This window comes from Podarcis melisellensis (assembly GCF_964234715.1).
Source record: "Podarcis melisellensis genome assembly, chromosome: 7".
Lineage (NCBI taxonomy): Eukaryota > Metazoa > Chordata > Lepidosauria > Squamata > Lacertidae > Podarcis > Podarcis melisellensis.
The window spans coordinates 6,306,940-6,331,124 of record NC_138539.1 but is presented as its reverse complement, the minus strand read 5'-3'; the positions used below and the strand labels follow the sequence as shown (position 1 = coordinate 6,331,124).

General features: G+C 43.6%; 1 protein-coding gene across 4 annotated transcripts in view; it reads left to right on the top strand.

Annotated features, from left to right (window-relative positions):
- DENND3 (DENN domain containing 3) overlaps positions 1-14,531 on the top strand; it is a 45,714-nt gene extending 31,183 nt beyond the window's left edge. For all 4 annotated transcript variants that reach the window (XM_081918666.1, XM_081918665.1, XM_081918664.1 and 1 more), the window contains 10 exons: positions 1,777-2,039; positions 2,896-3,066; positions 3,960-4,089; positions 4,444-4,551; positions 6,295-6,431; positions 7,080-7,240; positions 8,963-9,096; positions 11,260-11,372; positions 11,491-11,628; positions 13,052-14,531. In XM_081918666.1, the coding sequence (XP_081774792.1) occupies positions 1,777-2,039; positions 2,896-3,066; positions 3,960-4,089; positions 4,444-4,551; positions 6,295-6,431; positions 7,080-7,240; positions 8,963-9,096; positions 11,260-11,372; positions 11,491-11,628; positions 13,052-13,252 (1,556 nt within the window). In that variant the 3' untranslated portion in view covers positions 13,253-14,531. The remainder of the gene's footprint in view (positions 1-1,776; positions 2,040-2,895; positions 3,067-3,959; positions 4,090-4,443; positions 4,552-6,294; positions 6,432-7,079; positions 7,241-8,962; positions 9,097-11,259; positions 11,373-11,490; positions 11,629-13,051) is intronic.
- Positions 14,532-24,185: the final 9,654 nt, after the last annotated feature.

Sequence of the window (24,185 nt, the reverse complement as noted above, 5' to 3'; positions counted from 1 at the left end):
GATTTTTAAAACGGCACCTACCTGGTGCAGGCAAAACTGCCAGCTTCACGTGGTTCGGTTGATGTCTCATTTTACACTTCTAATAACCTGTGCATGTTTGCTACTGAGAGCTGGCATGTTTTCCTTGGCCAGGTCTGGAATCTGTCTCTGTGTATATTGGCTTGCATGGCCTGGGCTCAGTAGGAGACTGCGGCGATGAAACCGGCAGCAATTGCAGAGTTACTTGACCCATACTTAAAATGGTAAATTGATAATAGTTGCTGAGGTATTTTTTTCAGAAGGCAGTTCTGCAGGCACAGATGGTACGTATAGCAGCAGCTGATTTTGGTTTTATCTGTGGGACATGGCGGCAGGTTTAGCAATTGTTTTGTGGATGAGGTCTAGACATCGCCCTGCTGTTGCTTCTCCATGTCTTGCTACGGATCCGTTTCTCCCGTTCCTTCTGCGACTGGGTTGCCCACTTCGTCTCACTTGCCCCATCTCCTTTGCAAAGCCTATTCCTTGTGAAGCCACTTCTTCCATTCAGAAAAAAAAGAGGATAGATACTTGAATTTGAGATGTTAGGGGCCGTCATGGCAGAGGCAGCAGGCCAGGAAGAAGAAAAGCGAGAGCTTACTGTTTTTATTTATATTTTATTGAAAACCTTCAGTGGAGAAATAAACTGGAGTAAGGAAGGAAATAAATACAAAACAAACAGAGAAAAGTGCTGCAAACTGTGACAAAATACAATGTACCGGTATATAAATAATATGATTCCAATGAATATAAAATTATTAACAAGTCGTTATAATTTTTATAAATGCATTCCAGATATCATTATATTTATCCATACACAATTTGTGTCCAAAAGCAATCTGTTCATATGTTGAGTTATCATATCTTGTATCCATTGATCAAAGGTATTCTCTTTCCAATGAACCAATATCAGTCTTTTAGCTGCAGTAAAAGTGCAAAGAGTCCATCTAAGTTGACCCGCTGTCAAACCCCATATTGTTGGCGTATGGTTTAGGATAATATTATCATCTGACAATTTTTATCCCCCCTCCAGTAGTATTTATGCATCCTAATAGGTAAAGGTAAAGGGACCCCTGACCATTAGGTCCAGTCATGGACGACTCTGGGATTGCGACGCTCATCTCACTTTATTGGCTGAGGGAGCCATGTGGAAGTAAAGCTTCCAGGTCATGTGGCCAGCATGAGTAAGCCGCTTCTGGCGAACCAGAGCAGCGCATGGAAACGCCGTTTACCTTCCCGCCGGAGTGGTACCTATTTATCTACTTGCACTTTGATGTGCTTTTGAACTGCTAGATTGGCAGGAGCAGGGACTGAGCAACAGGAGCTCACCCCGTCACGGGGATTCAAACTGCCAACCTTCTGATCGGCAAGTCCTAGGCTCTGTGGTTTAACCCACAGCGCCACCTGCGTCCCTATGCATCCTAATACTTTCCTCCAAAAATTTGTAAGCGTTGGACATTGCATAAACATATGTTTCAAAGAATCATTTTCCTTATTACATCTCCAGCGACATGTTGTCATAGATAATCCCTTTCCATATGAATGAAACAGAGTCCAATAAATTCTAAATGTTGTAAGACGTGGTTTATAATCTCAAAACACATTTGCCACAGAAGTTAAAACCTTTTCCCACTGCTTGGGTAAAAGGAAGAACTAGTTTGGCTTCCTGTGTCAGGTCAAACCAGGTTAGCCTGACTTTTCTCAGGGTGTCTCAGGTTGTGTAGAAATGTTAAAAGGAAATAATAGTTCCTTTCATTTAAGGGCATCAGAAACAAATAGACCCAGAAACATTTAAGGACTTTTACACCTACTGGAAGGAAACGGAAGCAGAGGCGCAAGACGTAAACCTGCCCCCCAGCGTGATAGAACGCTTAGACAAAAACGAATGTGTCTACAAGTTGTCGTCCTCTGTTAAAACGAACAAAGGAGTTGGGAAAATAGCCATGACTCAGAAGCGCTTGTTCCTTCTGACTGAAGGAGTTCGGCCCGGCTACCAAGAGATTGCAACTTTCAGGGACATAGAGGTGAGTGCGACATAGACTCAATACCCAAATTCCCTTATTTTGAAGATATTTATTATACAACTGCAGATTTGGGGCTACCTTATATCCCAGTTGGTGGCCTTTATAGAGGCTTTTTATATATTTATGTGCTTTAGGGCTGATGGTGGTATGCACAAGATATAGTTGAGGGAACCCTATATCTGAAACAGTCATTATCATCTTGTATACGTGTTAGGCTTTTAACATCAGTTTTGCCATACCAAAGTTTAATTTTTCGGGTCAAATTGTGTCTGGGGCATGTTTGGCAACCTATTCAGTGCTGGAAATTAATCTCTTAATGGAACTTGCATGCAAACTCTCCCACCCCCCAGCATTTTAATAATATACCATACAATACAATCCGGGGGCTCTATTGCATCTGCTGCAGGTTTGGAGAACCTTTGGCCATCTGGGTGTTGCTGAATTTCAGTTCCCATCGGCCCCAGCAAACAGCCAACGGCCAGGCATGATGGAATTTGTATTTCCGCAACATCTGGTGGTTTCTCCACACCTGCTGTACTGTGACCATTGTTTGTTTAGAGCAGGCATGGCCAAACGTGGCCCTCCAGCTGTTTTGGGACTACAATTCCCATCATCCCTGACCACTGATCCTGTTAGCTAGGGATGATGGGAGGTGTAGTCCCAAAACGAGCTGGAGGGCCAAGTTTGGCCATGCCTGGTTTAGAGAAAAGCATGTCTCCAGAAAGAGCTTAGAATCCGAGGAACTGAAAAAGTTATGGGGAAGGGATTTGGAGGAGACGGCTGTGTAGCTGTACTTTGGCTCACTTCAGTTTTCAGTTCTCATTTCTCCGTCTTCTCCCACTGCCCCCAAACCCAGGAAGTGAAGAGTACGACAGTTGCTTTCCTGCTTCTCCGGATTCCCACCCTAAAGATAAAAGCCGTGTCCAAAAAGGAGGTTTTCGAAGCAAATCTTAAATCTGAATGTGATCTGTGGCACTTGATGGTGAAGGAGATGTGGGCCGGGAAGAAAATGGCGGATGATCACAAGGTCTGGCACTTTGAATTGGCAGTTGAAACATGTTTTGTATTGTCAAAAGAAAAGTTTTATACGCTTTTACTATCCCGTTGACCTTTCAAATTCCCATGTTTTGCTCGCCTTCAGTTGTAAGAGAAGATTAATAATTAGAGAAGTGAAGTGACCAATTTTGCCAAGACTGCAGCCGTCGTTACAAAACCCACGATACTATTGATTAATGCGCCTGACATCTTCTGTATCCGTATTTTAAACAACCGTTTTATTGTATGGCTTCCTTGGCGCACATTTCAACCTGATTCTGGATGGATTGGTGCAGTCCGTTTTTACTGTTAATTGGATGGTAGTTAAAGGTCATGTATTTCCTCCCCTAAATTGGGAAATTAATAAGTAAATAAACAAAGGTTTCATATTCTTTGATTGAATTTGGTAATGTGATTATATAGAATATTGCATTATGCACACATGCAAAGCTGAATGGGAGGATCATGGACATACACATTGGGAGATAAACATGGGCTTTTTCTTAAAACAAAAGGAACAGAAGGCAAAAAGCAAGTATTATTATTATTTATTGAATTTACCGTATTTTTTTGCTCTATAAGACTCACTTTTTCCCTCCTAAAAAGTATGGGGAAATGTGTGTGCGTCTTATGGAGCGAATGCAGGCTGCGCAGCTATCCCAGAAGCCAGAACAGCAAGAGGGATTGCTGCGCAGCGATCCCTCTTGCTGTTCTGGCTTCTGAGATTCAGAATATTTTTTTCTTGTTTTCCTCCTCCAAAAGCTAGGTGCGTCTTGTGGTCTGGTGCATCTTATAGAGCGAAAAATATGGTATATACTGCCCTATACCCGGAGGTCTCAGGGCGGTTCACAGAACATAATGGCTTCTTTTCATTTTGTCCCCTAGGACCCTCAGTATATTCAACAAGCACTTACAAACGTTCTCCTGATGGATGCAGTCGTGGGTGTACTGCAGTCCTCTAAGATCATTTATGCTGCTTCCAAGCTATCTTACTTTGATAAGATGAAGAACGAAGGTGAGCTGGTTTGTGGCTTAAATGCTCTTGCTAGAACCGTTGTTCTGTATCTCAGAGCATCGTCCAGAACTCTGTTGGTTCAAGGCATCTCCAATCATGCACCAAGCCCAGGAATACCTAGGGGCCAGAGTACAGTGTGTCAGAGTTTGACTGCACCCAAAGGCCCAGGGCTAATAGTAGGAGGAGCAGAATGCTAGGACCTGTTGTGTGACTATTCTGACTGCCTTCCAAACGGACTTCTGTTTTCGTTCTGTGACTGGCCTTTATTTCTTCAGGCATTTGCATGTGTTTATGCTCCTGGGCCTGACAGTAACTTTGAAAAACAACATCATGTATTTGTCTGTTCTTCTTCAGTGCCCATGATGGTCCCCAAAACAACAAGAGAAACACTCAAGCACAAGATTAATCCGTCAGCTGGGGAAACTTTTCCACAAGCAGTAGAAGTCTTACTTTATACACCAGGTATTGTTGTTGTTTAGTCGTGTCTTACTCTTCGTGCCCCATGGACTAGAGCACGCCAGGCACTCCTGTCTTCCACTGCCTCCCGCAGTTTGGTCAAACTCATTCTGGTAGCTTCAAGAACACTGTCCAACCATCTCGTCCTCTGTTGTCCCCTTCTCCTTGTGCCCTCAATCTTTCCCAACATCAGGGTCTTTTCCAGGGAGTCTTCTCTTCTCATGAGGTGGCCAAAGTACTGGAGCCTCAGCTTCAGGATCTGTCCTTCCAGTGAGCACTCAGGGCTGATTTCCTTAAGAATGGATGCGTTTGATCTTCTTGCAGTCCATGGGACTCTCAAGAGTCTCCTCCAGCACCATAATTCAAAAGCATCAATTTTTCGGTGATCAGCCTTCTTTATGGTCCAGCTCTCACTTCCATACATCACCACTGGATACACCAGGTATGGAATACTGTATTCCTGGAAGGGGTGCGTGTCAGGGAACAATTGGAGTTGGTTGCACTTGGTGACATTACAGCACCCCAGTGTGTCGGGATGGGGTATGCTGGCTTCTCAACAAGTTGGGGTAGATAACAGAAAGAGGCCTCCTGGTGAGATATATGGCCGAGGAGAGGAGGCAGTAAGAACTCTGGTATCCTCATTCCAAGGCCAAATATTTATCTAAAAAGGGACGCGGGTGGCGCTGTGGTCTAAACCACTGAGCCTCTTGGGCTTGCCGATTGGAAGGTCGGCGGTTCGAATCCCGCCATGGGGTGAGCTCCCGTTGCTCAGTCCCAGCTCCTGCCAACCTAGCAGTTCAAAAGCATGCCAGTGCAAGTAGATAAATAGGTACCGCTCCGGCGGGAAGGTAAACAGTGTTTCCGTGCGCTCTGGTTTCCATCGAAGTATTCTGTTGTGCCAGAAGCGGTTTATCATGCTGGCTACATGACTTGGAAAGCTGTCTGTGGATAAACACCAGCTCCCTCGGCCTGAAAGCGAGATGAGCGCCACAACCCCATAGTCTCCTTTGACTGGACTTAACCGTCCAGGGATCCTTTACTTTTTACCTTTATTTATCTCACTATTCTGTGTAGGCTAAATCAGGGTTTCCCATAATTGGGTCTCCAATTGTTTTGGACTACAATTCCCATCACCCTTTACCACTGGTCCTGCTAGCTAGGGATGATGGGATTTGTAGTCCAAAGAAGAAAAAGCTGAAGACACAAGTTTGGAAAACCCTGAGCTAAATGACACATGACAGAGTAGTTCAGGAGTGAATACCGTACTGCAGTGGTTCTCAGAGGCTGTGGCAGAAAAGGATGACATTCAAGGACAATCAAAGGAACATATAAGTATTTCAGTGTAGTATAGCATAGTATCAAAATAATTTATTTTGGCTATGCAACCAGAAAAAGTGTTTCTTCTCTTTGTGCTCCTGCCAGTCACCACCTGTGTTGGAAATAGTTCAGGAGCAGGTCTTCCGTGTAAAGCTGATGGATTGAAACCTGCATCCTCTTCATTCTTGGCTCTGTTAAGCTTTGTAAAATACAGGGAATGTCTTGAACAAAAACACAGTGAAAAAGGTAACAGCTGAGGGAGATGTTAATAGGCATCAGAAATACAGCTGCTCTTCAGTGTTCCCCAGTAACCCAATTTGTAAGATGGCATAGCCAGATGTATACTCTTAGATAGTACATTGCTTGATAATGTATTTGGTTCAAACGTATTTTATATCAAGTGTGTCACTGTTTTCTCCTTCCAACGCTTAGGGCAACTTGATCCAGCAGAAAAGCATGGGGATGCCCACCCAAAATTATGGTGTGCCTTAAATGAGGGGAAGGTGGTCGTGTTCGATGCATCTACATGGTCCATACAGCACTATCTTAAAGTAGGAAACTCTAAACTGGTAAGCAACACTGTGCAAATACTGCATAATTTTTAATTTGCTAGCGAAAAGTACTGAAGCGTGCATGGGCGTTTTGACTTTTTAAACTTTTCCATCCTTTTAGTTTTTGTTTTGGTAGAAGTGAGCTGTGTTGGGTTTTTTTCTGTTTCATTGTTATTTATGTGGCAATATATTCTGTCCAGATATACTGTATCAGGAAATCCAGGGAATGGCACAGAAGGAAAACCACCTGTGTTTTCTTCTTGGGCGGTAAATAGTGGCTAGCTGCTAATGAAATTGACGCACACTGTTTGGAATTCTTCAAGGCTTCACTGAGAGATGGGGGCAGAGAGATACTGCCGGGAGGACCTGAGAGGCTCAAGTTTCTAAGCAGCATATATCAGAAAGGGGTACAGGTGTTTCCTTAAGTTCAGTAGAGACAGATGCTTCTCCTCCCTCAGAGAACAGTGTTTGGGATAGGGAACTGCCCATCCAAGAGACTCCAGGTTACAGACAGTTAAGTGGAATTTCACCTCTGGAAAACATTTGTGTGTCTTTCAGAATCATCAAGGCTTTTCAGGGATTTAACGTTTCGGTGTGATATTGAGAGCTTCCATGTTGCAGTGATATAGTCTTGCTGAGCATTTCTTCTTCTTCTTACAAATGCAGAATTGTATGGTAATGGTGGAACAAAGCCAAGTCTGGATCGGTTCTCAGGACTCCATTATTTATTTGATCAATACCCACAGCATGTCTTGCAATAAGCAGCTGAACGACCATCGCTCCGAAGTTGTGGACATCATTGTGAAAAATGGAGATAGCAGCTCCAGGTCAGCTGAATATATAGTATGGCAGGTTCTCTTGTTCAAAGACCAACTGGGATTGTATCCTGAGTGTAAGGGACCAGGGGGGAGAGAGAGAGAGAGAGAGAGAGAGAGAGAGAGAGAGAGAGAGAGAGACTTCTAGTGGTGGACCCCCTTTTTCCTCAAAGTGTTTCCCTCAAAATGGAACTATGATGTACTGCCAAAAACCAGACTGTGAACCTCCTGATAGGCAGCTGCTTGAGGAATTTCTGAGCCCCTGTTTCTTAGGACCTCTAGGTGAAAAATGGAGAGCAGCTTTGAATTTATTTCTCCCCAAACCTAGAGGACACAGAACTTATTAACAAAGCTTAGTGGAAACTATTGTTGGAATACAAGGGGGTAGCTTTGAAACTGTGCAGTCTTAGCATGTGGGGGAAATTTTATTGAGAAGTTCATTTTTTTAAACCCAATGAAGCCAAATGTCCAAGTATGAATTTCATGGGGAAGGAAAAGGAAGCACAGTAAAAGGGTTGCACACGAGAGCTGTGGGAACTACAACCATTCATGGTTTTTGCGAGAGAAGCTGGATGATGCACCAGTTTGTAAAACATTTCTGTTCTCTTGTGCATGTCTGGGTATCCACTTGAAATATTTCACCTATAAATTTTAAGGGAAAAATTCCCCTTAAATGGGGAACCTGCACTCCTCTTGTCGTCCTGCACTACAAAATCTCTGACTCCTGGTCATGCTGGTTGTGGCTGATTGGGAGGTGAAGTCCAATAATTTCTGGAGGTCCAAAGGTTCCCTTGCCCGAGGCAGTGGCCGGTTCTCTCCTATCGCCGGCAGAACTTTCTAATCCATGAGATGCGTCAAAATAGCAAGAAAACTCCTTGCGAAGAGATGAGCTTAGAAACTAGAAAATGTACGTAATTCGTCTTCCAGTCACATTTTCGCCTTTTGTCCATGTGGGGAGGTATGAGCATATTTGAAATAAGAGCAGACCAGTTTGGATGACACCAGGTTTGAGCTGAGGTCTTAGGTCCAAAATCTGGTTCCTCAGTAGTGTGTGTGTCTCTCTCAATATCTAATTCATGAGATCGGATATAGTAGGCTATTTTGCGGATATAAACAGTAGCGCAGCCCTAAAGCAGGAGAAATGTTATTGAACAAATTTTAGTTCACTCCCACTGCGGTGACTACTCATTTGTCTGGAGAGTATGAGCTAAAAGATTGCATTGAAGGGAGGCTAGAATCTAGATATCACAAAACTTGGAATGTGATTTTTTTTAGCTTAAAAGCAGGAGGGGTAAAGTTGATGTTTGAAGATTGAACAATACACACCACACACACACACACACACACACACACACACACACACACACACTTCTCGGGCAAATAGTGACTTATGAATAGAATTACATGTTGTTACCTCAACCACAGTACAGTGGTACCTCGTTTTTTGAACGTCTCGGAAGTCGAACGTTTCGGTTTTCGAACATCGAAAACCTGAAAGCAAATGCTTTGGTTTTTGAATGCTTTTTGGAAGTTGAATGTGCCACACGGCTTCCGTATTGAGTCTTGCGTAAGTAAATGCTTCGGTTTTCAGACGTTTTGGAATTCGAGCTGTCTTCCGGAACGGATTATGTATGTTCGAAAACGAGATACCACTGTATTATTTTTTATGTCGACTTTTAAAATGTTTTTGTAACACATGTCCTGACATCATGTACTTTCCTTGCGCCTGCGCAGTGAGGCCTATTCTTGCAGCGTGGACGGGACAGTGATTATGTGGGACATCAGCACCTTGAAAGTGAACCACAGATTCCAGCTGCCCTGTGAAACTCTGACTGCTATCAAATTCCACAGTAACAGGCTTTGGTGCTGTAAGTTTCCTGTGTCTTCATCTACCTGAAAAGAATGTAATTTAAAAGGAAGAGGGTGGGGAAGCCATATCTGACTTTGATTCATAAGAAGTCGGCCACCTTCAGCCTTCCCCTGCTCTTTCACCCAGCTGAAACCGTGGGACTGATTAATTTAAATTTCATTTCTGGGAAGACTCTTCCTTGCTGCAAATGTAGGAGTGTTGTTTCAATGCTTTGTCAGAAGCATTTATCTGCATTAGGAAGAGAGCTCACCTGGTGCTCATGAACCTGACAAACTCCTATCAGAAACAGGAGTTTTCCTAACAGCGTTGGTATTTACCTTCAATGCTTAATAGGAAGAAGGCAGCACCAGAAAATAGGGGAAGCCCCCAAACGGTGCAGTGAACCAGATTACGGTCCCAAACATGTTCTCTTTTATTTCCTGTGAACCATTTACAGTGGTACCTCTAGTTACGAATTTAATTTGTTCTGGAGGTCCGTTCTTAACCTGAAACTGTTCTTAACTAGAGACGTGCTTTCGCTAATGGGGCCTCTTGCTGCAGGTGCACCACCGGCACACAATTTCCGTTCTCATCCAGGGACAAAGTTCTCAACTCAAAGTAACTCTTCCATCTTAGCGGAGTTTGTAACCTGAAGCGTTTGTAACCTGAGGCGTTTGTAACTCAAGGCGCCACTGTATATCCTTTTGCTAAACTATTCCATAGTTAAGAATATTAGTGTTAAGGTTAGAAAAAAAATACAAGGTGTGACCGGAAAGTTGGATGAATGGTCACAGAAATCGGACAGAAATCTGATACAACGCACCATTGACAATGTTCGTAGAACTTTTGGAAACTTCTGGAGAAGTCCTCTTTTCATACTGCTTTCAGTTCCTTCGTCATAGCAGCTTGGACATGTGAAGTGCTGGAAAATCTGTGCCCTTTCAGTGCAGATTTCAGTTGTGGAAAAAGAAATAAATTTGGTGGGGCTGGATCGGGAGAATATGGAGGGTGGGACAACTCAGTTACCTCAGGAACGATTTCACTTGGAATATGAAATCCTTTTGCCATCCTTCAGACGGGCAAACGCTGATCGCGCATCAATAACTGTTGAACTCTGTCACCATTTGCAGCCGTTCTGCTTGTTGACGGTCTGCCAAACTGAGGGTCATCTTCAATTTTTTGCCACCCTTCACGGAAATGCTTAAACCACTCATACACTGTCTTTCGGGTTACAGCTTAATCTCTGTACACAATTGTGAGCAATTCGTGGGTTTCCGATGCCGATTTTCCCCATTTGAAACAGAATTTCATATTGACTCTCTTCTCCACTTTCAATCGCAACGCACTGCACTATTAACATCGCAAGGGGTTGTTGCCTTAGGAGAGCGAGAAAAATTCTCCAGGATGACTCACACACCGGCCACCACCCCTTTAATCTAATACCCTCGGGCAGGAGTTATAGAAGTATAATCATCCGTACCAACAGGCTAAAAAATAGCTTCTATCCGTGGGCTGTTAGGCTGTTGAACGGAAAATAACATGGCGAAATTGACTTAAGAGGTGGTGCGTTGTTCGATAAGAGATTGAGTGTTTGGGGGTGGGGGAGGGAGGCTCGTTTAATTTCATTGTACACAGGTTGTACAATGGCAATAAAGGTATTATTATTATTATTATTATTATTATTATTATTATTATTACTACTACTAAACAGCCCCAAGACGGACAGGTCATGGCCAAGAGTTTAGACTAAATGTGATCCACCTGGAGAAGGAACTGGCAAACCACTCCAGTATTTTGCCAAGAAAACTCCAAGGACATAAAAAAGGAGAAGCTTTGAGAAGAAAGTGAGAGTTTCCAAGGCATGCTGTGGTTCATGGGGTCACGGAGAGTCGAACACGACTAAGATGACTAAACAACAACAAAACAGCTGCCACATGAACGTAGGCTGTCAACAAAGCTGAGACACCTGGGCATATGTTAGCTGAGATATGGACAGACACCTCCCACATGTCTCTGTGAATCCATCAGTTCCTATTATCACGTACAGGGGTGATTCACCCTACTTTTCGGTCATGCCTTGTATCATTTAGTGTAAAGGATCCATGCACCACCATCTTCATTTCTGCTTTAATGAGACAATAATATCTTTGTCACTAAGCGCTTTATGAATGTTTGTTTTAAGGTATAGGGAGCTGTATTCTTGTCCTCTCAACAAACGGTATTATTCGGCAAAGGGTACAAATGGAAGACAACGTGAGAGCTATGCCCTTCCTCTGTTTCCAGTTGTTCCCCGAGGTATGTAACAGTAGATTGCGGCAGTTGATTTGTTACTAGCACCTTAACCTAAACGCCCTAGACAGTCATTTGCATTAATACGAGTATTCTCTTGCCTTTCTCTTCGCTTTTGCCTTAGAGTGAGCAAGTGCTGGCATCATGTTCAGCGAGCACTGAGTTGTATTTCTGGAACATGACTGATCTCTCGACACCCTCTCAAAAGATCAGCTTGCAAGACTGCTCAGAGATCACGTGTATGATGAAAGTTAAAAACCAGGTAAATCGGATGCAAAGGAACTCTGTTTGCTTCTTGTGGCTTATTCAGTGATCTCAGCTATGATACAGAAGTCTGCCTAGGTTTATGCAAGAGCTGCTTGCTAACTCCATTGAATTGTGGTTCACTGAATTAACTTCTCCCCTCTCTATAATTACAAGCTGCTTTTGAAGCTCCTCTCAGATTTGCCACATCACAAATCTAAAGTTCTGTCCGGCTCATGGATTTGGTTTCAGGCTTCTTTAGCTATAATCCTCTCATTGTTTAATGAACCAGCCACACTTGGAAAGTAATTTTTTGTATTTTTCCTTCAAGTAAAAATTGCGTAGCTTTTTCATAACGCATCCAGAATTAGTGAAGGCAAAATGGTGTGTTCTGTCATTTATCAGTTTGCTTGTATCTGACAGCCTGTGGATAACCATACTCTCCCCTTCCTAGTTATAACTACCAACTATTTATAATTTACTTACAATGGAGTGGGCAGTCTCAAATACCTTATTTTAATTTAAATAACAATTACCGTACTACTCCGTGTATAAGACCAGGTTTTTTCCCCTGTAAAATGTATGTTTAAAAGTTGGGGTCATCTTATACATGGATAGTGCATAGGGTGGACGTTTGATTGGTTGTTGCTGCCGCGGCTGTCAGCGGCTTTTGGGCGTCTTCCGGTTATTGCGTCAATGGCCGGTGTTGATTGGCTGGCGCTGTGGTAATAGGGCGGGTGATTGGCAGCTTCTGCCAGTCAAGAGGTGGATTTTGTGATGCTTGTTGGTGAGCGATTTTTGGCAACCCCACAAAAAAGGTCAACAACCCTGGGTAATCCCCCAAGCTCAACAACTCTGTGCCATCTCCCCCATTTTCTTAAATTAGAGTCCCCCAAAATAGGGGGTGTCTTATACATGGAAAAGTACGGTAATATAATATACCGTATAAAAGTGTGGTAATATACGGTGATGCTAGCTTACATGGTTACTAAATGTTGAACTTCACTTGGCTATGCAGCTAACATGTTGAGTTGATCCATATTACTATGCAGTTCTCTGTTTTCCTGTTTCAACAAAACACCTTCTCAGAAATGTATGCTGAGGCATTAAAGATGAGCTATATATTTGTGTCTCCTGAAGGTGATCACATATGCCAAAATAAGTTGGGCATTAGTACTTACATTAATAAATTAGCTATTTTAGTGTATCTTTCATCTTTGTTGGAAGCCGCCCAGAGTGGCTGGGAAAACCCAGCCAGATGGGCGGGGTACAAATAATAAATTATTATTATTATTATTAGTCACCAGTTTGAGGTCTCCCCTCCCCCCCTACTTTCTTGCAGCTGCTCCTGTTACTGCTGGAATAAATGATAAAATAATCCATATTCACATCCACAATGGAAATACAGCATTTTGTTTTAAAAGGACGTGTTTGCCTTTCAGATATGGGTTGGCGGCAGAGGTCTTTCTCAAGGCAAAACCAAAGGAAAGATCTATGTGGTTGATGTGGAAAAGAAAACGGTGGAGAAAGAATTGGTTGGGCACATCGACACAGTGAAAGCTCTTTGCTCAGCAGAGGACAGATACGTTCTTAGCGGCTCTGGAAAGGAAGAAGGGAAGATAGCAATCTGGAAGGTTGAATAAAGTTCAGTGTTTCAGTTTTGTTTAATTCAGTTTTTAAGGCACAGAGAGTCCGTTGGCTTCAGTCTTGTGCGTATCTTGTTCTTCCTTCAATGTTTTAACTTATCAGATCACTTTTCAGGGTAATTGTTCTAGAATTTCTGTTCTAGAATAGCAGAAGTAAAATTATATTATGACCATGAATACACTGAGTAAGAAACTTGAAAATGCACTAAGAAATCATTGAATGAGTCTTTAATATCAAATTGTAGATACCACCTGAAGTTTATTATTTGCTGCGTTGTAGGATTAGTGGCACCTTGTTCAGACAGTGTAATCGGGTTCTGTGCTTCCTGAATGACAAACCGTTGCAGTGCAGTTAATCCGTTAAGCTTAGAAGGGTGAATGATGACTATTGCCCTTAAGACTATATAGGGTCTTTTAAATGGGATAAGTTGGTTGACAGAGACCTGCCTTTTCCTGGCTTACCATTGTTGATCTCAAGACTCGTTCCAGGTTGAGTTACTCCACTGAGAATGAATGAGGATGCTTTTGCAAGAAGGGAGGTTCTCACTACAGTGTAGAGATCACTATAGTAAAATATAAGCTTTTCCCGCCCAAGGTGAGATTTTTCCACTAGTAATAGTGCATTGAAGAAATTTCCCCTTCTGAGGATTGTAGTTACTTGCTGATCTGAAAGTAAATTGTAAATCAGGTTCTCAGTGCCCTAAAAGTGGGACTGCTGCTTTCTTTGTTTATACGTTTAACACACTCCAGTGAGATGGAATAATTTTATATTGTACCTTAATTTTCAAAGGTGCTCCCATTTATTTGTGAACATGAGCTATGCCACTCCTCCCTTTTCAAATGCTCTGACTTCCTGCAGCCTTTCAAAAAGTTTGCAAGTTACATTGCCAGCTGCATCACACAAAATGCCGACTTGAAGCAACTGGTGCTCTGGTACGTTTCCCTTCAACAGACATGCACATCAGGAGTCCTTGCTCACAAATGAATCGTTCCCCTGCCATTTTTTGATATTTATAGCTGAAATGTAAATAAGCAATTCTGTCCTCCAACTTTTTAACATATAAAGTAATTACATAGTGAGCCTGAAGGAAACTTTTGGCGGCCTTAACTTTCGTATTGGGATAGTGTGTTGGATAGCGTTGTAAAGACAGAAATATTTGCTATTTTTGTAAACAGTTTAATAAAAGATTGAAGTGTTACAAATTGCTAATTTCATATACCCTATGAGTAACAGAAGGATTTCTATCTACTAATAAAACCATGCCTTTTTGGAGTAGCTGAAGCTAACTTTTCAATTTTTTAGCTACTGAAAAATCTGTACTGAATGTAACAGGTTGGAATAGTGAATACAAAGATCAGCTTGAGAAGGACAGACTTCATACTTCAGCTGACATCAAACATCTTTATCCAAATACGTGTGGAAACTGTGACTTATGTATTGCACTGCCATGTTTACCTCTAAGAGGAGCAGATTTCTCCAGCAGGTAAAGGGTAAAGGGACCCGTGACCATTAGGTCTAGTCGTGGCTGACTCTCGGGTTGCGGCGTTCATCTCGCTTTATTGGCCGAGGGCGCCGGCGTACAGCTTCCGGGTCATGTGGCCAGCATGACTAAGCCGTTTCTGGTGAACCAGAGCAGCACACAGAAACACTGTTTACCTTCCTACCTACCTATTTATCTACTTGCACATTGACATGCTTTCGGACTGCTAGGTTGGCAGGAGCAGGGACTGAGCAACGGGAGCTCACCCTGTCGTGGGGAATCGAACCTCCGACTTTATGATCGGCTTGGAGAGAGATGTGAGGGTGACTTCCAAAAGTTTATTTGCTTCTGCAATGATGAGGCGCTTCCTTTTAAGTAAGCACACCTGAGTTTCCAGCGTGCACACAAAACATTTGTCCAATCTGGTGCAAGATCACTCTGTTCTCCTTGTAGGACCTTCATAAAAGAGCAGGCAGGTAAAAAATGGAAAACAAGCGAGGTCAAAGAAGAATGGTGACTTAAACTGATGGCATACGCGCAGCTTGCAGATTTAACATACAGAAAGAATAAGAGAAACAAGAAGAATATATGTTTAAAGAAGACTGGGAAATGTTTACTGATTATTTGGGTGAAAATTGTATACACTTAAAAACACTGGTAGCATTAAGATAAATTCAACAGTGTAAAGAAGTTTTGATGGTGTAACAATGGATTACCAAATGGTTTAGTTCATATAAAATATGCAGGGATGTATGGTGTGCAAAATGAACCACAAAAAGAGAAGAAGGGAAGTCATCGATTTAAGGTCTAAATGAATATTTTGAAATGTAAATTATTATTTTTCAATTATATATATATGAGCAAGCAGGTCAGCACAGAGTAAAATTTAACTGGCACCAGAGATGAGGCACGCAGCCTTTTCATAGACCACCACCAAGTGAAATTTAACAAGCCACCTGAATTATTAGCAGCCAGTCTTTCAAAGATAAGTAGTACACAGCTGTTGTGACTTTCCTTCTTCATTTTCGAACTCTGATAGCATCGGAGCTTTGAGAAGCATTTGTGCTTATTTGTACTCGTGTTGCTTGCATCACATGAAAGGACATATATTCTAGGCAGCACCAGCAATGGATACAGCAGTCGCTGCTCTGTTCACCGTTTGGTCGTGCTGAGACACAGCTCTTGAGCATGGTGGGTTTGCCGTGTAAGAAGGTGCACTGGGGACAGCAAACGTGCCAAACTGGTACTGGGCACCTTCTGTATTGCTCACTAAGCTGGGCACAGAGTATCCTCCACAACACTCCTTGCAATACAAGGGCCTTGCGGCCGGTCTCTGCCATCCTTTTCAATGCAGGGAGCAAAGTAAAGAGAAGCTTTGGTGCTCCAGTAGGTGCTGGAGAAAGGACATAAGAAAAGCCATGCTGAATTTATTGATTAGATTTCCCTCCCACCTTTCCTCCAGGGAGCTGTATCTGCTGGCATGTATTACCCACTTCCCATCTTAACCTCACAACACCCCTGTGAGGTAGGTGAGACTAAGAGACAGGGGCTGCTCCAAGGTCACCCAATGAGCTTCTTGACTGAATAGGGAGCATCTCTCCATCCAATTCCACCAGGAAGCAATGCAGGGAGGCAACGGTCCTTGCTTACTGATGCTGGGTATTTGGCATTCAATAGCGTACCATACTGTCTCCGAAAGGTCCAAGTAACTATCAGAGCTAAAAGCTGTTGACAGCTGTCAAAGCCGTTAACAGATTTTGTCCTGTCTCCCTTTAAAGCATCCTAGCCCGGCCCCCATCACTAAATAACAGCTTGTTGGAAACAGCAGGAGCAAACCCAGTTGGTTTTTCTGTAGGTTTCTGGATTGGAAAGCGGGCGGATACTGATACGGCACAACTTTCTGGTCCTAATAAAATGGCCTTGTTTTTTGCCTTGCAGCTTTTCAGGCAGAGAGAAGCCTTCCTCTCGTCTCTGCTTGGGAAAAGGGAGGGTGTGTGTGTTAAATACTTGCTTGTCCCTTCTCACCCACCAACATAAACTTTACTAGCTGGAGTGAAGAAACGGAGCGTAAGGATGACATGAGTCAGGAGCAGAATCCTGGTGACACATCATTTGCCTTTTAAGTTGGTCCCCCCTCTCTTTGAAAAAAGCCTGTCTTTGTAACGTGACTGATAACTCCACTTTAGCAGACTCTGGCAACTAACACAGCCGCTGCCTGAATAGCGGCAATACCACCCATGGGGTTTGTCACTGCTGCTGCAATCATCTGCATAAATGCTTGGAAATTGCCAGGCAGTTTGGCGGGGGGGGGGGGGAGCACACTCATAGGGGAAGAGATATTGGGAAAGGGATCTGAGGAATGGAGCGTGTGGACTGCAGCTGGTGCAGCACTTAGCAAGCAGGAGGGGCAGGGACAGCGGCAGATGTGTTCCCCAAAACCAGGCTGGCCCTGACCTTTAAAGCCCCAAACGACCTTGGCCCTGTATACCTGAAGGAGCGTCTCCTCCCCATCGTTCAGCCCAGACACTGAGGTCCAGCTCCGAGGGCCTTCTGGCGGCTTCCTCACTGTGAAAAGTGAGGTTACAGGGAACCAGGCACGGGGCCTTCTCGGTGGTGGCGCCCGCCCTGTAGAACGCCCTCCCATCAGGTGTCGAGGAGATGAGTTACTACATAACCTTTAGATGACATCTGAAGCCAGCCCCGTGTAGGGAAGGTCTTTAATGTTTAATGTTTTATATGTTGGAAGCCTCTTCCCAGAGTGGCTGGGGCAACAAATAATGAAATTATTATTAAAATTATTCTTCTTCTTCAAGCACTTGGTTGTTATTATGTGTACATTACCTAGGGAGGAACTTCCCATGCTCCCTGTTTGGTGCTGTAGTGTCAAAAAGAACTGTCAGAATTCTATCCTGCCCAACTCATTGCTGATACGTGCCCCTCAATATTTTCACCCTCTCCAACTTAGTCTTCCAGTCACAGAATTGAAAGGGGACTTGGAGGTCACCTAAGGTCAACCCTCCTGGTGTCAAAGTGGGATTTGCAGTGCAGGAAGCAATTATTGTGTCCCTGAGAAATGTGCATCATGCCACCGTAAAACTACATACAGCAAAGGAGAGGACCCCAACTCTCAAAGCAATCTGTTCCATTGTCAAACAGTGCTGAGAAGTTCCACCTAACGTTTCATTGAAAGCACAGAGGTGCAGCTCTGCTTGATCTGCATCCCTTAACGGCTGGTCTACATCAGCTCTCAGTAGAGGCCGCTCATTGTTATGGTACAAAATTCACATCACAATGAGGCTGTTTCCATAGCTGGCCATTTCAGGAGTGACAGCAGAGGCTTTTTGGGTTTCTCAGGAAACGCTGCATGGCAGCTATTAGGAAAAGGAACTGCTGCATCGCCTTCAAAGCCCTTTGTCTGCCTCCATTCTTTTCTGCTGCTCCCTAGGCTAAAATAATAAAAGGTTTTGCATCATGGCTTCAAAATTAAAGGAAAAGCGTCCGATAAAAAAATTGAATAGACAGAAGCCTGGAATTACGGGATGAAATCCGGTCCCATGAGTCAAGAGCAGTTGAGTGAATGTTCCCCTAAACAGAGAGCAGGGTGGGCCAAGGCTACAGCTCTCTGCCCTACTAGGTCAGGGCCTATTGTGCAAAGCATCATCACATGCCCATTCATTTTAAACAAGTGCATGGCTGATGTCACCTGTGCGTCTGGCCAGGCAGAAATGAGTCAGCCTCTTTGGCTGCTACTGCCTTTGTGACTGTAATTTAGTTAGGGCTTGTGGGATGCACCAGATCGCAAATCTGGTACCCTCCAGGAGTGTTTGGGATCCCTCAGTCTGGGGTGTGTCCCAAGTAATTTATGGACCTATCCAATGCTTTTTTTCCCCTAAAAAAAGGTGCAGAAACTCTCAATTATTTTTGGACGGATAATCCTAAGTTGTCGAGTATTTTTTAGGGGGAGCCAAAGTTGCTGAGCTTTTTTTAGGGGGGGTGCTTTTTGGGAGGGGGCGGACCCTTCTCCGCTGGATTGCCCCGCCGCCAGCATCGTTGCAGCTGCATTACTACATCGCCTCCGACATGCTGCCCCACAGCCTCTGACACAAAGCCAAGAGCGGCATGCAGCCTGAAGCCTCTGACGCACAACTCTGGCTACAAAGAGGTGCTGCAATTTCCGAAAGAGGTGGCGTTCTAGCTGAAAAAAAGGCCTGGAACCCTCTGTGCTGCAGGGCACACCCTGGACTTGGTTTTCTGTCCTATAAAGCCCTCTGCAGCTTAAAAAGGTAAAGGGACCTCTGACCATTAGGTCCAGTCGTGACCGACTCTGGGGTTGCAGCGCTCATCTCGCTTTACTGGCTGAGGGAGCCGGCGTACAGCTTCCGGGTCATGTGGTCAGCATGACTGAGCCACTTCTGGCGAACCAGAGCAGCGCTCGGAAACGCCGTTTACCTTCCCGCCAGAGTGGTACCTATTTATCTACTTGCACTTTGATGTGCTTTCAGACTGCTAGGTTGGCAGGAGCTGGGGCAGAGCAATGGGAGCTCACCCCGTTGCAGGGATTCAAACCGCCGACCTTCTGATCAGCAAGTCCTAGGTTCTGTGGTTTAACCCACAGTGCCACTCGCGTCCCCTCTGCAGCTTAGGTCCAAGCTAATTCTGTTATTGTGGAGTTGGAAGGGACTGTGAGCGTCACACAGTCCAGTTCCCTAAAATGCAGGAATCTTTTGCCCAAAGTGGGCTTCAAACCCACAGCCCTGAGATTAAGAGTCTCACGCTCACATAGGAGAGGGCCTTCTCAGTGGCTGCTTCCAGACTCTGGAACTCTTTCCCTAGAAAAGCCAGACTGGCTCCTTCCCTGTTGTCCTTCTGCAGGCAGTCAAAGACCTCCTTGTTCCAACATGCCTTTGGGGATGGACTGCTTTTAGTGAAAAGGCTGGGGCTGTGCTGTTGTTTTTTAACTGCAATCACTTGGATAGTTTTAATAGACTTTTAATGTGGTTTGTGTGTGTGTGTGTGTGTAGTTTTAATTCTATCAGTGCTCGCTTTTAAATGAATGGCTTACGCCAATGCTTTTTATTTTATTTTTTAATATTTATTCCCTGCCCTTCCTGGCTCAGAAAACTGGGCTCAGTGTGGCTAACAACAAATTTAAAATACTTAATTGATGCAACAAAAAAACAGCATAAAATACAGTATAAAATGTGAATAACAATAAATTCAGAATTCAAAAATCAATTTAGGGGGAAAATCCATCCAATAAACATTAGATGATCACCAGGGCTAGCTGGCTAAATTAGTCCTATTTGGGCCAGCGAGGAGACCAGGGGAGAATTAGCTGTGGGTAATCTTCATAAAAGGGGAGGGGGATGGAAGGAAGGGGAATAAAAGATCAGGCTAAGTTCAAATTAAAGGCCAGGCAGAATAGCTGTCTTACAGGCCCTGACGGAAGGAGGTTAAATCCTGCAGGGCCCTGGTCTCTCTGAGACAGAGCATTCCACCAGGTCGGAGCCATCACTGAGAAGGCCCTGGCCCTGGTGGAGGATAATCGGACTTCCTTAGGGCCCGGGACCTCTAAACTATGTTTATTCATGGACCTTAAGGTCCTCTGCGGGGCAGAGCAGGAGAGGCTGCTCTTTAGCTGCTCTTTTTCTTTAATCTGTAAGGCGCCTTGTGTTCCTGTCAGAGAGGCAGTGTGTAAATATGTATCGTGACGATAATCTTTTCTGGATCACAGAACTAAAGGGAAGGGCTGCAATATCAAGGGGGCACTGGGTAGGGTCCCCCCCCTTCTGCATTGCTTGAGTGTTTTGTAAGCAGCCTTGGAGATCATTTGGGCGAGTGGGGTGTGCGTGCATCAACCTGGAATACAAAAATCAAATTAAAGCTATCGGTATAGTCCTTATGCTGGTGGCTTCTAATGTGGAAACAGCTGGTTGGTGCAGATTAAAAGACTTGTTTCTAAGACTTGGTTAACCATGCTTTCCTGGGAGTCTTGTCTCGTTGAACTTGACTTTTTTTTTTAAGTCATCAGCGCCGTTTGTCTGCTGTAGGTGGCAATTCTTGCTCAGTGAGCCCAGGCACCAAGATGCCTTGGGATGTTTACAGAGTGGAGCTCGCCACTTTCACGCCAGCATTTTGTACACGTGAGGATTGTAACTTGCTCACTTGGCACAGAGAAAGGACAAATGGTGTAGCTAGTGAGGGGAGGAAGGAGTTCTTGGGCTGCTGTCACACACAAGCAGCCACAAACAGCTTTAGTACCAGACAGGCAGCTTTTCCTGCTCCTTGATGGTGCGAGTCAGCTCCATAGCAAGAGGAGAACGATTTTGGACTTTAGATGGAAGCAGGGAGGACGTGGGGGTGGAATGAACCCTCGAAGGAACAGTGCACACCCTGTTTAGCTTTTAATGTTTAATAGGCTACTGTATTTTAATATTCTGTTGGAAGCCACCCAGAGTGGCTGGGGAAACCATGTATGTATGTATGTATGTATGTATGTATTATTATTATTATTATTATTATTATTATTATTCCAAGCTCCTTGTGTAATGTCTGAAACCATCTTCCACTTCCCAGGGGTAGTGGAAGTGAGGAAAGAGAGAGCATTACTGTGGCCTTAGTTTGTACAAAGGTGCGGTAACATTTCATGCCAGGCCTAGGAACCTAGAATCCTGGAATAGGGACCCCAGGGTCATCTAGTCCAACCCCCTGCAATGCAGGAATCTCAGCTAAAGCATCCATGACAGATGGCCACCCAACCTCTGCTTAGAAACCTCCAAGGAAGGAGAGACCACAACCTCCTGAGGTTCCACTGTCAAACAGCTCTTACTGTCAGAATCTCCTTTCTTGTTAACGCAAATCCATTGGTTCAAGTCCTACCTTCCAGAGCAGGAGAAAACAAGCTTGTTCCCTCTTCCATGTGACAGCCCTTCAGATATTTGAAGATGGCTTTCATATCTCCTCTCACTCTCTTTTCCGGGCTAAACATACTAAACTCCTTCAACCATTCCTCATCTGGCTTGGTTTCCAGACCCCTGATCATCTTGGTCGCCCTCCTCTGCACGCGTTCTAGCTTGTCAATATCCTTCTTAATTTGTGGCACCCAGAACTGGACACAATATTCCAAGTGTGGTCCAACCAAGGCAGAATAGAGTGAGATTATTACTTCCCTTGATCTGGACACTATACTTCTGTTGATGCAGGCTAGAATAGCATTAGCTTTTTTTGCTGCTGCATCACACTGTTGACTCATGTTCAGCTTGTAGTCTATTAAGACCCCTAGATCTTTCCCGCATGTACTGCTGGTAAGCCAGGTGTCCCTCATCATCTTATTACTAAGGGGCTGCGTATCAGAAGACAAGGACGAGGAACCAAAATATTAGCAGACAGATTTGGAGAGGAACTAGGGCTAGAATGGGCTGGCTCACTTAAATTCTATGTGCACCCAATTATTTAGATTTATGTAAGAGCAGGACTGACTTATTTCCCATTCTCCACGAACACAAAAACCCCAGATCCACAGGCTCATATTGAAATGTTTATTAAGATTGAACTGTAGAACAATGGATTGAACACATGTAAATGTGAAATAGTGGTTTGTTTGTTTTTTCTCTTTTAAACTCTACATTCAGCCATTTCTATCCATAAATGGGTGGGTGTGGGGGAAAATTACAAAGAGACCAAAAGTGCAGAACAGTTAAACTGTTTCTCATGCAACAAGTCTTTACCTTGAAAACCAGAAAAAGAAAGCTCTGTGTCAAAATCAAATCCCAGAACATTCTGCCATCTAATCCACTCAGACACATTCATCGGTCACATTTCTTATTTATCCCTTTTTCCTCGTTAAACTCGAAACATTTATGTGTTTAACACACACTTATAAACATTGCTAAACTCAGCAAGAGCTAGTAAACTGCCCCAACTTAATAAGTTGATAAACAAGAAGTTGTCATATGGCCAGTTCACAATGGAACTAAATATATATATTTACTTATATTTTTTTTTTCATTAAGAGATGCCTATATGCAGCTTTTCACTAGGGGAGGCATTTATTTTATTTCATTTTAATATTCAAGCTGGCCATTTGGCTACCAAGAAGGTTTCAGGTCCATGTTGCAGCAGAAATTCAACAAGAACAGCAACAAAAAAGTACATACAGTAGGAAACATCAGGTGATCAAATTGTATTATCCAGGAGGAGGTTATGCTTCTATTGAATTTAAAAACAAAGGAGAACTAAAAGTCAATGCTAACTCGGGTGATGGCCAAGCCGGACAGAGCTGATATTTTCTGGGTTCTAATTTTATGAAATTAGACACTTGACACTTGATCAATGAAGTTAGCTATTTTGTGACCAGAAGAGGAAAAGGAGTTTACATTGTAATTCTCTCCCCCCCCCCCCGAGTTTTATTTACCTGGGCACTTTTCATAGGAAGTTAATTTACTGGCAACTATCTGAAAAATGCATAACCTCTACAATGCCCCTTCCGTTTATCAGAAAGCAACATGGTATGCATGCCCTGTTCTCTTACACATCAGATGAGGGTGCCTGAAAGACCTATCAGGTATCATTTTGTAACTCCAGGATGATTCCTCAAATTATTGCATCAGAGCTTTTAGGTGACCGTGGAGAGAAATTTACTGAATCTTAAGAGAGATGTGTTTAGAAGGAAATCCAGCTGTTTTTGCTTGTTCCACAGCTGTGCATAGCGAGAGAAGTTGCAGTGGGTGGAATTCTCCCTCTTAGGCAACTGTTTGTTTTTTCCCCAAAAGAAACCGGAGCCCTCGGGCAGTGTCTTTGCTCTCGTAGAGCAGATCTGGAAACAGATCACAAAAACGCCCTTGATCAAAGGTGGTCTGGTCTACAAACTGTGCAGCTTCACAGCTTCTAGCAAAGACCACCTTGAACACGCCCGGAGAATTTACACAGCATGTTTTCCGTACCCAGGAATTATTCCGGCAACTTGAAAAAAACAAAACGAGCACCTTAGGGCTAGTCTACCTGTCAGAAGTTGCTGAAAGGAAGAATTCATCCCATCTAAGGTCCAAGTGTCACCTGACTCTTGAATTAAAGCCAAACAATTTTCCCCTCTGAATTTAATTGCCACAAGGAAGTTCTGCATGTAAGGACTCTATGCTCCTAGAATTCATGTGGGTGTCTCCGAGACCCTTCCTCAAAAAACAAAATAAAATGGGGGCATAAACAAGTGTTTCAGCAGAAGACACATCCTCAGTAAAAAATTTTATTATGGGAGCAACATGAACCACAGAACTCTGGGTAGATAATATCTGCTTCTTTTTGTTCCGTTTTGCAAATGGCATTCCCCCTGCAATGCAGTCTTAAAAACCTTGTAGCTTGGTTGTTTATTTTTTTAAATGACAAAACCTGCGCGTTTAAGATTCCATAGTTAGGAGAAGACACACACAGGTGAAATTTGGTATCCTTTTCTT